The 13,708-nt window shown below is 35.7% G+C and overlaps 1 protein-coding gene across 6 annotated transcripts in view; it reads right to left on the bottom strand.

Annotated features, from left to right (window-relative positions):
* Window positions 1-13,708, bottom strand: part of LOC149088506 (uncharacterized) — a 531,717-nt gene that overhangs the window by 126,252 nt on the left and 391,757 nt on the right. The window contains exon 1 of one of the 6 annotated variants that reach the window (XM_089247983.1): window positions 1,335-2,475. The exons of 4 other annotated variants lie outside the window; for them this stretch is intronic. In XM_089247983.1, coding sequence (XP_089104109.1) covers window positions 1,335-1,354 — 20 coding nt within the window. In that variant the 5' untranslated portion in view covers window positions 1,355-2,475. Of the gene's footprint in view, window positions 1-983; window positions 1,314-1,334; window positions 2,476-13,708 lie in introns of those variants that run through there. One more of the 6 variants, XM_089247974.1, reaches the window with a different exon arrangement.

Raw genomic sequence — 13,708 nt, 5'->3', positions numbered from 1 at the left:
CTCTACTTGTAAAAATACTTAGGCTGTTGAAAGGAAAGGGCCGAGCTTAGATAGAGTAAAAAAAAAAAAAAAGGAAATGAAAACATTACCAAAGACCAGACGTTTTCTTCACTTGAGTCCATCTGATACGAATCAACACTTAGAAAATGTTCATTTGTATATACTGAAAGAATCTAGAGGAGATGACGATTTTTTTTGTGTGATTCCATTCAAATTTTGAATATTAGTAGCATTATTTTAACAATTTCTGATAATTACTGTTGAAATTTTCAGCAAGATTATTTTTTTCTTATAAAAGAAAAATTCATTATAACTGTATATAGAATTTCGAGAGAAGGGTAGATTGAAGAAGATGTGATTTTTTCCTGATGAAAATTTAGAACGACTTAGAATTCCGATAAGTAAAACTGTACCAGAAATTAAAAAAAAACAAGTACCGAATATTATTAAACCGGTGTGCACTTTATAGTTTTTAAAATACAAATTAAATAATTTTTAAATACAAATTATGAATAAAATAGTATAAAAATGTAAAAATATAAATTATATGAATTAAAATAGTTTAAAGACATGAAAATATAAGATACAAAAGTTCAAAAATAAGAATAATGGATTATTAAATTCAAAATTTTTCAGCCCAAATAACGCTATTTAAAAACTTTTTAATACAAATAATGAATCAAAGTTAGTTTAAAAATATAAATTGCAAATTACCATACACATAATGCAGGATTTTCTCGAGGGAGGGGAGGGTTGCGTTTTAGAATCTCAGCTTGATGGAGACCAGTGTGTGAATTACTAAATTATTTTTAAATTAGAATTGAAATTTATTTGAAATACTAATTACAATTTAAAGTTATCTCAATTTTCAAAGACCTAAATTAGAAGTTACGAAATTCACATTTGTTACAAGATTTTACAATTTTCAACAATCAAATTTAATTTTTCAATGAGAAAAATTGAAAATATGTTTTCCACCTTACCTCATATTTTTCACGTATGTCCTCGCAGAAACTCGAGTGGCTTTATATTTCATTTCAATAAATAATCAATATTTAATTTGAATGACTAGAAGTAGAAGCATAATGTCCTCGAATGCAGATTTTTCCACAGCAAAGACAAAAAAGAAAAGTCAAATATTTCCTCTTTTGCATCGCGACTTATGTTCTAAACAAACACTATCCGCGACATAATATTCTCGATTGCGTCTCGCAAAAATCCCACACAATACTTGGTTATGATATAAAATTGCTAATAGTTCACTTTGAATAGGTTCCAAGGAAAAACCTTTCATATAATAATAATAATAATAACAACAGAACAAGCCATCTTACGAAATGCACCGGAATTCCATTAATGTAATGTACACACAGAGGAGGATGAGGAATAACAAAACTTAATGGTCCCAAAAAAAGTAAGAGAAGTCTTTCGAAGCGGGTTCTTTCGTTATTGGTAGAGAAATAATTACGCTGTGCATTATGAGGAGAGTAGAATGAAAAATCTCGGACCACCTCTTAAATCATTTCTGACGCTTGGAAATTTTTCTTGCGTGTGAGTTGCAAAGCCTCTTTTGTGTTTGATTTTCAATCCACTTCTCATTGGAGCTCTTCTTTTCAATGTTGATGTTTATCTCCTAGGAGAGGCAATTCTTCGTGGAGTTCATCATCAAGATTAAGAAGCATGAAAAATTCTATTGAATTTTTATGGAGTTCCCAATAAGAACTTAATGCAAATCTTCCAGAGATCCCTTTCTAGACATTTTTAAATTTCCTTTCGGCAGATTTTTCGGGTTTTTTTCCCCAAGCATTAAATGCTATCTTATCCAAAGCAATGGATTTTCTGAGAATAATTCCATTCGAAAAGCGTTGAAACACAAAAACTTTTGTCCGAATGATTTCCGGCTATCGATTATTGATCAGCAGTTTCTAATTTTCCTCTGTTTATACGGTCAAGAAGTGCACAGTGTGATATCTTTCACATTATTTGTCGATTCATATATACCGATGGATTCAGTGGATATCTTTTCCCATGTGGTTATGTGGAAGATCGATAACTAGATTGAGAGTTTACAGTTGCACGTCACGTCTACCAGCTAGCTATTCGGTCGATGAGTCCCTTGGCCCGTGATTTCCCGTGGCAAGTACACATGCATACCCGACTATTGGTAGCAGATGACAACACAGGGGGTAACGGACACAGCATAACAACACCAACAACAAAGTTCCTATATTTAGGAAGGAGAGAATAACCGCAGCACAGAGCACTTTGCGAAAATGTAGCCTCTCTGTATCTGCGTTCCTAGACTTACGGATCCATATTACATACAGACAGCGTAAAGATAAGGACGAGCACCCCAAGAGGAAGTAAAATGCGACATATGTGCGGAGTCAGACGCATCTGCGAGTCGATCTTAACGTCTAAGGCGTTCCTCATAAGCAGGATTTCCTCCCATCTAATGTGAGTTTTACATCCTAAATGGTTCGGGACATGGAGTGGGATAGAAACGAGCCCACGGTTCTTAAGAAAGAGAAAAAAAGAAATGCATATTTTCGGTGGGAGAAAGAGGAACGGATATGGACACACGTGCTGCACACTTTTTAGTCGCGTGCACCATAATGACGTCACTTCCCCTTAAGAAAGTTATACATACTCGAATGTCTTGCATTTGTTTTCTTCATCTTATCCTGTTATTGAGGTTATCACGAGTTAGGAGGAGAAGGAAATAATAATAATAAAAAGAACTATGAAATACAAGACGAAACTAAAGAAGTTCAACACTTTTATAGTGCGGTGGGGGCGTTCAAGGATTGATTCAATTTCATCTTGTTAGCAGCCATGGATCTTTTCTCAAGTGTCGTGTTTCGTAAATGATACATTAGGTCTTACGTAAAAGGAGAAGTGGGCAATGAATAAACTATTTGTCGATCTTGAGACGAGAATGAAGTTGCGAAAAAGGGATATTCAGTTTTTTTATGTGGAGAGAAATTTAAAATTCAAATCAGAACAATCGCGGTGAAACTTAGTTACAGTGACATTAAAGGGAGCATGTTATAATCGACTAGCTACAGTATAATACCCAGTGCTCTCCATATACTGGAAGCATTGAAGAAGTTACAAACCATTGTAAATGCATACACATGTCTGAAACACATTGTTTTGGAACCGCAGTACGGTAATTAAAGCAATCATTCCGAAAGTCATTGTTGAGGTCCATGCACCATTGTCCCCCGACAGATTTTGCCCAACTCCGAGAAGCTTTCAAAGTGCCTATCATTCAAGTCGGGGTCCTGTTTGGTGTATATGTATAATTTGGCGGAGATCGGTCTAAAAATTAGCATAGAGACACACTCACAGACAGAAAATCAATTTTATACTATAACCGATTTTGGTATAAAATATAGAGGGTTTGTGGATTCAAGTTCTTATAATATTCTTTATTATATGTACCGTTGGTTATAGAAACAAAGATTTCAAAGCATCCAAACAATGTGCTCATTTTAGATATTTATTTCACTAGGCAGCCTACGCAAAATTTGACTTTTTATACGATCCCCGTGTGCTATAATCTTTAATTAGAAAGTTTTCCCTCTGTCACCACTGAGATCAACAATAGATATTCCAGGTTTCTAAATGCATTCCTTGACGTAAGCTCTGAAGTGAACTCCGTTGGTCTAAAGCTCCAGCTGAAGGGACCTTCAACCTTTTAAGACATCGCGGGCCAAATTAAAACTTCCCACGAAGACCGCGGGACAACAATGTTTAGAATTGTAAGATGGACTCCAGATTCGTAATGGCATCGCGACATCTAAACAGAAGGTCCAACGGGACCCCCCCCCCCCCCCCCGAATTAAACAGGGGCCAAAAATAATGGAAGACTCCATTTATTCTGAAATTATATATATTTATTTTATTAACTGCCTTTTTTTTCGATTGGTCCTGGAATCAGTTCTTTCAGCAATTCTGGAAAATAATTAATAAATTAATAAAAGTTTGATTGATTACTTCTTTTAATTATTCTGAATTTACTTCAAAGATTCTGTAATTATTTTTATCCCGTTCACAGGTAATCATGGGGCCCTAAAAACTGTTTGGGCCTCACGGTTCATTGCTCACTGGCTTTCAGGCTAAATCAAATTATTAATTTTCTCTCAATCGTCTTCCGATGTCTTTAGCCATTTTCTAGAAAAGGTCGGCGGGCAAAGCTAAAAAGTGGCCCGTGGACCATGTGTTGAAACCCCTCTTCTTTGGTCTAGAGATTCTTGAAATACCAAGCTAACTCATCAGCCATATTCGAGTGAAAGTGCGACGTTAGTATTAACGCTATAGCCAACCGCTGTTCCCTTACAGCATTTTGTTTTTGTTTTTCAAGGATGTCCGAGACAACGCTTGGAACACAGCATAATGCCTGTTCTTTTACTCAAATATGGACGGCGTATCCGCTCATCACTGCTACAATCTAACTGCAACTGTTGAGTGGAGTCATAGCAGAGGAGCCGTTATAACAGTGTACATTTATGTGTACTGAACATAAACTCTACTACATTTATGTGCCGTTATAACAGTGTACGTATATGATGAGAGTATATATCTTTTAATTAATGAATTAAATTTCGAATCTGGATAAATTTCATAAATCACACAAACTTTACATAAATCACGTTTTTGAGGTAAAAAATGATATTGATTAAGGCATCCGGGTATTAAAAACGTCATTTTTGAAAAAAAAAAATACCGATTATTTTTAAAATATTTTCATAAACACGCTATTTTTTGTCATTACAAAACAGGCCTTCTTTTGTTTATATGACGCTTTGAACCAAAGTTATGCCCACTTTAGTGTTGCGTTATTTCATTAAGTAATATGTGAGTAAAAATATTTTAACGCGATTTACGAAGAATGCTATTTTGACATTTCACTTGAGTTTGAAACATGGTTTCCAAAAATCTACTGATTGCATCATTGCACATTTTGAATATAATATTTTGCCATATATTGTTACTGTTATGAACCGAAATCTAATGTCTAACACTTATATATGCCTAACTAATTACAGTGTTTCATAGACGATATTCATGATGAAATTTCAAAAAATTCACACGTACATCAACAGATTTGAGTGTAACTTATGAGCATAGAAACACAATCCTCAAAATTTTAATTCATAATCTCTGCACCGTTACTATCTAAATATACTGTGAAAATAACAAAACATTCCATTCGGAGAATTTTTTTGCAATAGTGTTTCGAATTTTGCTTAAAACTTGACATAAAAATGACTTTTTCATAGAAAATTACACGGGTAGTCCAAAATGTATCGACTGTTTTTACCATTTCGGGACACTGTCTATCAAAAAATGCTATTAAAGTTCACTTAGTACCATTTTAAAGAAAAGTGCTCTCGTACGAAATCGGATACCTTAAAACATTAATAAAATACAACGTGATTAAAAACACATTTACGGAAAACATAAGCTTTGCATAATAGTCAAATTTTAATGAAAAATTAACAATAATTTTTACTGATCTGTAGATTAATTTTAATCCCCCAAAGAAAGTTACAATCAACGATATAATGACGTTGATTTCTATCGAATTCTCCAATTTCTAATTAACGCGCCTCGACAAGGTTCAATAAAGGTCATGACGAACTCTTTCCAGAGCGTGCTATCGAATAAGTCAGTAATGTCCACTCCTCTCTATATAACGATTTTTCTCGACTTCGTATATTATTAATACGCGTACATTCCTCATTGTTCATTGCCGCTTTGTTCGGGAAACGCTTGTTTTCGAATTAAAAACCAAGAGGAGAGAAGATGAAGAGCGTCACGCAAATAACCCAGAGGATGATAGATTGCAGTTGGCGCAATTAAGTTTCCGGAACGATATCGGCTCCAAGAGAGAGAGAGAGCTTTTATGCACAAAATTTCTGTTCTCATAACCCGACTTTTCTACTGGGAAAAAGGAGGTTATAAACACAGTCAAACGTTTGATAAATGACCCTGTGCCAAACTTCCGCCGCCGCCGCCGCCACTGAGAAGTTTCAGTTAGCACTGGTAGTTCTTTTTCATTTGCATATTACCAACACTATGGACGTTGCAGTTGCATGTTGTACGCTCGAACCTCTCGTGATTCATTTCGTTAGTCATCGTTTTGTGAAATGTGGTCGAAAACGCTCGGAATATCTATCATAACCAGCAGTTCCGGATTAAAAAAAAAAAAACAGGAGTTCGTGAGAAATGAAATCCGGTATCGACTTCTGTCTCGTTTTGCCTTGCATTTGCAAACACAAAAGATAGATGGCGACCACAATCTAGGGATGGTAATTGGTTTTTCCTTTGAGACGAAGAACTAACTCATCACGAGTATTGATAGGCAGTTAAAGTACCGTGATCTCATTTTTTTGGAATAATACGGTATTTATAGTTAGGCACATTAACGAATAAATTGTCTTAAGAGGAGTTCGTAAAAGTTTGAATCACCCAAAATTAGAACTAACCAAGTTCTATTGTATTTCTAAGTTTTGAGTTTTTCTATCTAATTTAAGGTTAAAATTTCTTGTTTATGTCGAATTTTTTTCGAATGTTTGGACAATTCGAAGTTGGAGGGAAGAAAAATCATGATTTCGTACGGAAAAATTCTACAAGTCAGACTTTGCTTTTCTCGACCCAAATCTTCAGAGACAAATAAAACTTACATACCAAAAAATTCTATATTTCTCAAATCTTTTTTCTTTTTTTGATAATTTAATGCCAATTTTAACATTGTTCATCTGGAGTGCACATCGACAATGTGTACCACTTGATGCCGATTTGATACTTTCTACCTATGGGTGAAGGTGTCATTCAAAATCTGAATCTTTTTATCGCAATTAAGAGTATCGAAAGTACAAATTGTAATACGTTAATGAAAATATATTTTCTTGACAGCATAAGAATGATAAACAAAATCTGGGAAAAAGTTCGTGAACAGTTTCATAACGGATGATCATGAACTGCTTCCGTGAATCAGGCTGTGAGCATGGTCAAGAAATTCCCATCGTCAACAATTCACTGTTCTGATTTTAGACCAAAGAAATGATGAATTAGCTAAAATGAATTATAATTATGAATTATTAAAATTTTGGAAACAGTTTCGTAACTGATAAAATTTTAGTAATTGGTAATTATTGTCTTTTGTGAATGTAGATGATTAAGTTAAATTTGTAATCATTTTACGGATCCAGGACAAATTAACTGGATAATTCACATTTTGGATAATTGGAACTCTTCCCCAGTGAGTTTAGACTTCGAATTGACAAAGTTCGAATATTACTACTGAACCACACATGTACCTCCTTCATACTCCTCTGCGGAACTTCTAACGAATTGGGACATGTTGGAATGTGTCCGTGCTGGGAATCCAAGGTGAAGCTTGTTTCTGTGTAATGGTTGTTATATAGTGCTGCTATCTAAAACCTACTTTTCAAATTATGAGTGAAGTGTTATGAAATGATTGAAGATTTTATCGTTATAGGCCTGTTGCTCTCTGAGGCGAGACTTTTTAACGAGGCGATAGGTTCGCATTCGCGCCTCGAAGTTGGGAGCCACAGAAAGCCAACTTCAGCCGACCACCACTGTGGAGAACCAAGTTCGACTGTGTGTGTTTAATGAATCTACATCGAATCGAAATAATGATAGAAACACGCGAGATTATTCTCTTTCCAAAAATTTCTACTAAGGTAGTGTTTGTGGATACGTGGGACATTGTTTTGTTCAAAATCTCTCCTTTGACCGAAGCCTCATGTCAAAAAGATATTGTAAAAAATTCATTACAGACTATTAACTAAAGATGAGCTTAAAATCCTTAAAATGTCTTTCATGTTCGTTTTTGATAATGTATCGAATGTTATTCTGACTGAAGATCATTCATCATAAACCAAAAGATAGTTCGGAAGTTTGTTTTCCACGTATCACCTTTGTCATAAACATTTAAATTGGGATGTGACCCATACACTCTATAAATATTGTTTCTGGTAGGTTTTTATTGAACAGAAAAAGAAGTGAATAGAGTGGAAGACTGTTTTTGAAGAGTTGCAATTTGCTACACCTATTTCCAGAGAAGTTATTATAGCACTGTTTGTATAGCTCTTATCAAATTGCGATATCATTTGAAGGCTCTTCGTTGATTGAAGCATCATTTCTAGAGATTCTTGTGTTTGATGAATTGTTATGACCGTTATTATATACAGGATGGGCAAAAAGTCCGTAGAAACTTTAAAAATGAATGAAAACCGGAAAAAAAACCGAAATAAAAAACGGTTTGCATCGCTAGGGTCACGGGAATTTTTTCGACAGGAAAAAAAAAACAACTCAAAAACAGCCGATAGGTGGCTCTGGTACGAGCGACTTCGGTCGAAAATATGCAAATAAGACGATTATAAGAACTTGTGCCCCTGATCCAAAACCACTTCACCGCTGTAAACCGTGTATGTGGACCTGCTGCACTCTGCCGTTGCTGGATTTGTGACTCGCCTGCAATGTGTTCCTCTGTGGTGGTTGGTCATGTGGAACACATACCGCTGTAACAAACGATTTGGAGGCATTCTGTTCGTTATTTCCCTATCTTTTCTTTAGCTTGTGTATGTATTAGCGCCATCTATCGGCTACTTTTTTGAGTTATTAATGAATTGAGTTTTAAAAATTTCTCGTGACCTAGCGATGCTAACCCTGCAAACTGTTTTTATTACGGTTATTTTTCCGGTTTTTATGAATTTTTAAAGTTTCTACGGACTTTTTGTCCACCCTGTATAACAATTGTATGAATCATTGCATATCGGTTACATTGGAGCGAACGTAATAATAGACTTATTGGTTGTTTTTTCAGGTTCTGTGAAAGATGTTTATCAAACTTTTATGGTGTAATCTATAAAAGTTTAGTTGCCTACAGCCGCGATTACACTATAGAAGTTTGTTTCTAATAAATTCATTATTTTATCGACTGAAGCATTGATTTTCGACATCATATTCGTATACAAAACCTTTTTCGAATGAAACTATTTGTAAATCGTTTGCGATCTAAATTTTTTTTAGACCTTTATTGACTGTGTTTTTTGTGTGTGGAGCTTTTACTGATTGAACAATCATTTGTTGAACATGGTTTGTTGAGTCTTTATCGAATAAAATGTGATTTGATCCTTTGTTGATTCAAGCTTTTGTAAAGCATTCGTTTTTTTGCAGCATTGTTTCATAGAGTACACTTTGATAGAAATAAAAAGTTATTTGTAAAGCGATGTTGATTAAAGCAGCTTCTTTTTAGGGCTTTCACCGATAGGAGCACTGCTCGCAGAGCTTTTATTGACTATAAAAATTTACTTGTAGTTAAGTAAAGACTTTTGAGACAAGGTATATAGCACCGTTGGAGAAGAGTCAGAGTCACTAAAATATTTCCTACAATCACACGAGTTGCAGTATATATTTTTCACTTTTTTCTATAGAGTTTAAAAATACTCGTTGCTTCTGTAGCGTATTGGTGTAGCGCACTCGTTTGATCATTTTTGTCGCACCATGGTCATTTTCTGCACACGAGGGCTAATTAGACCGGGACCTACAATTTATTGCCGATTCCGAACGGCAGGCTTGCTTTTTTTTTATACTCATCGAGAGGTTGGTGCGCTTTCCCCTCGATGGGGGAACTCCCTGCGGTAGTAATTTTTTGCTGCGGTCAAGTCGCCGGTTTTTTTTTTGTACCCCTGCGTCAGGAAAGTTTTCTGACAAGGACGAACCGGGTATCGAACTCACGACACCTCTAAACATCCTTTGGTACTTTAGGTGAGCATCTTATCGACCGGGCTACCGCGCCCCTAGCGCACTCGTCCAGATTGTGAGGGGACTGTGATTCGATTCTCTGCAGAGGCAGTGGGTCTTTCCTTCCTGAATTCATTTTCGCATGAGCCAGCTGGCTGAATAGCGGAGAGTGACACACACACGCGCACGCAAACACACACACACACACTCTCTCTCTCTCTCTCTCTCTCCCTCTCTCTCCATAATATAAAATCCAAAAAAAAAAAAAATTATTCACTGAAATCGATGCAATTGCATTGAACTTTTTTTTTTCCTAAAAAAAAAATGAGCCAAATTTTCAACAAGAAAAACGAAGAATAACATTTAATGAGAAAAATTAATGAAATTTTTCCTCATTGAAAAAAAAGTTTCGGAATATATCTAAAGCTGTTTTCATTGAATTACATTAAAATTTTTTCCAATTTTTTTTTTCTTTGAGCAAAGTAAAAATTAAAATTTTCCTGTTTTTTGAAGTTGTTCTTGAAAATATAAAAATTTCCCAGTATAGCGGTATTTCAATTTCGTGAGGGGAATCTCGAATTTTTATTAAATTAATAAAAATAGGAATTTTTTACATACGAAAAGTCAACATAGTTTTAGATAAGGGGGTTCTTAACGGTCTGCGCTCTATAGACGCCCTTCGTATTAACAAAACGAGGGCCACGAAGATTTCTACAGTATTTCAACTTTATAATTTGTTTTGCTTCCCATTCAGAACCCATCGTGTAAATATAATTAGAAAATTTAATTTTTTATGTCGAAATCACATGATTATTTTAAGTCTTGCCAAGTTGGCGATGAACATGGCTACCAATCGGTGTCCTTGACTACCTTTGTGATAAGGCGGGATGTTTCAAAAACCGAAAAAAAAAAAAATCCTAGATACTAACTCCTCGGGACCAAACTCATTCCCGATTGTGGGTCGAGATTTATTTATTCACCAAGTTTTCATATCTAAAGCAGTAATATATTACTTGAAGATTTGGTCGGCCACAAGGGTAGGGATCCAACCACGGGGCATGGTAAAATCGTATTATTATTGGTCTTTTACACTATAAATTCACTATAGTGGGGGAGGGCAAACAAAGACCTGAGCTCCCGGATCCAAGATGTAGGTAGCATGCTTTTGAAGATGTAGCGACTCATATTTTCTACGAAAAGATATTTAACCCCATCGAATGTTCTAATTCATCTTCTTTCAACGAAATGTATTTTATGTATCTCCGGGTAGAAACTTGCCAAAAATGGAAGTTATGATGGCAAAAATTTGAGTTGAGATTTCTAGTTTTCTTGACCCCCATCTCCTCCACGTGGATTCCATACTAGTTATCATGATGTTGCTCTATTGTGTGCAAGAACAGAGGTACTCGCCTCCCCCCCCCCCTTCCCGTTAATTTTTTTTGTCAAATTTCGGAGCTTCATAAGAAAAGAAATAATTTCAATTTTCATTCAAATTTTTTCAGAACAGATGATACTGAGTATATTTATATTCACATAAAATTTTTTTCAGAATTTTATTGATAAATTTTATGTAATTAATACCACTTTCCTGGGGGCACTTTCTTCTGGAAGCCATCCTGAAGACACATAAAATTCAAAATTGAGTGCTGACCTCTAATAGAAGGCCTCCAAAGTTCACCATATTCACTATATATATATATTTTTAACTCAAAACACGCGAAATCCTTTACGTCAGGGCTGAGCTCCCCGAGGTTTAAAAAAAAAAATCTTTTGAGGAAAAGCAACCACCAAGTTTGTGACCGTGACCAAGTTAGTGATTACATTTACCCATGTAACCACAAATGTAATGGTTGCTTTTCCTCACCAGATATTATGAATATTTTTTTAAATATTTTTCAAAATGGATAAGTTAACTGACGTCTCATCCAAGCTCATGGGATACCCCCGAAACCTCCCCAAGCCCACCGTCCCGGTTGAGAAAGACTTTTCGAGATTTCATCTGATATTTTTCCTGTTTTTAAAAGAATTCCCAGATATAAATTTTCAATGCAATCAAATGAGGTCGCATTTCTGTGAATATCTGAGAGTTTGCCTTTTATATGTTTAGGGTAAAAACAGGAGAAATAAACAACTTCAGGAAACAGGGGAAATAAATGTGTATTGATATAAATTTTTATTTATCTTATATCTTCCGCGAAATTACCTCATTTCCGAAAAAACCGAGCATCGATATTTTTATTTTTTAAAACTTTCGATTCCCGTATCTCGATATATGATCAAAAATCCAAACAAAATTCTCTCCCTATTTTCAAAAGCCCATTTTCATTCTTGGTGCTTCCAACCTCCGCCGACAAGTTATAAAATGGCTATGATCGTCAAAGATGTGGATGCCCATAATTTTTCATTACGGGTTATCACACAGATATAAGGTAGTAATGTTTTTTTTTTCTCTTGAATTTTTTGAAGTGTTATGTGTTCTTTTCTCATGAGATATTTGTGTTGCCATCCGATGGATATTTCGGAAATAGAAAAAAGTGTTTCGTAATGCACCATTATCAACTGAATTCGGGAAGTTTGGGTCCTCTTTGAACTCTCTGATGTTCTTTTGTTGGATTGCTGGGGGGGTTGTGAATTCCGACTTTTATCCAAAATATTAGTTTTAACAGACACGTTTGTCATTTTTTTTTTTTTTTTTATACTTAGCAGAGTCCATTTAAAAAGATTATGCATATAGGTACCACGACACTTGTTTAAAAAGCTTGTGGATTGATGTAACTATTCGAAAACGAGTTCGTAAAAGGTTCGGTGCTTACCCTTTCAAATAGTGGTCTATTCAAATTTTCTTGAGATTCTCGCTGGAGATGAATATAAGCCATGGCGATTCAATCGGTGGTTTAAATTTGATGTTATTGGCCAAACGATTCGATTTCGCAAGCAAGAAATAGTACATATTCGGCCTCGTTCTGACCCATAAGCGGATACAGGTTCTTCGAACGGGAGTGAAGGGGGTGAATATCCACCTCTTTCCTCCCATCAATAACACAATTTTTCCTGCCACGGGGCGATCGCCCTCCATGTATTTCTCCTTTGGTTCTGACCCCAACAACTAACTTTATTTTTTGTTTGGTGATCGAAAGTTAAGGTTTGATTACCAACCTAATAGGAATTATTGGTCAGTTGTGATTGGTAGCGGGTCATACCTTTCCTCCAAAAAGAGGATGTCTATACTACGGTGGTTCCCATTCTTTAGTACGCATGACCTGCACTGGGGGTACGCAAGCCCTCCCTGAGCCGACATTTTAGTGTTTTTGCAGTAAAAAATGATAAAAATCTCTTTGGAAGGAGAAAAAATGCCCCGCTCACCCTAGAAAAAAATCCTGCGTACGCTTATGTGTACTTCTGACCTACTCAGATGTGCTTGAAAAGTGATCACCAGGGTGGGCAAGTGAAGTAATCAAAACGAAGCTCACAACCCTTAGTTTCGATGCGATCTACAAGTGAGCGAATTTGGGAGGACGCACATCCGCCATGACGCAACGCATTTATAGTAGTACGCAAGCCTCTTTAACATTTCGGGAGGCGGAAAAGGAAAGATGCAAGTAGTTATTTGTGAACAACATAGGAGTAAGCGAACTTCACCACTACCACCTAGATAACTTAGGTTATATAGGAGGTCGTGACTTCACACAAATTTCAGGGAATATAAAAGCTTCTAAATGCGTCTGTAGGGGGGTACAAAAGCCTCGTACGCATGTCAAGGGTTGAGCGTGAGCATCGTAGGCTTTTTCTATAATCCCGTAATCCTTTCTTTTTCCCTACAAATTTTCAGGGCATTACTTGGAACAATCAAGTTTGCGAGCCACTACCACAGTGAGTTAAAATGTGTATGAAATTCCCGATTTTCTTTGCAATCTGCTTTTTTCCC

The sequence above is a fragment of the Pholcus phalangioides genome, unplaced genomic scaffold (assembly GCF_987345545.1).
Source record: "Pholcus phalangioides strain wild (caught in Gottingen) unplaced genomic scaffold, Ppha-v1.0 ptg000003l_1, whole genome shotgun sequence".
In the NCBI taxonomy this organism is placed as follows: Eukaryota; Metazoa; Arthropoda; class Arachnida; order Araneae; family Pholcidae; genus Pholcus; species Pholcus phalangioides.
Note: the sequence above shows the minus strand (reverse complement) of the source record. Positions and strands in the feature narration are given on the sequence as shown.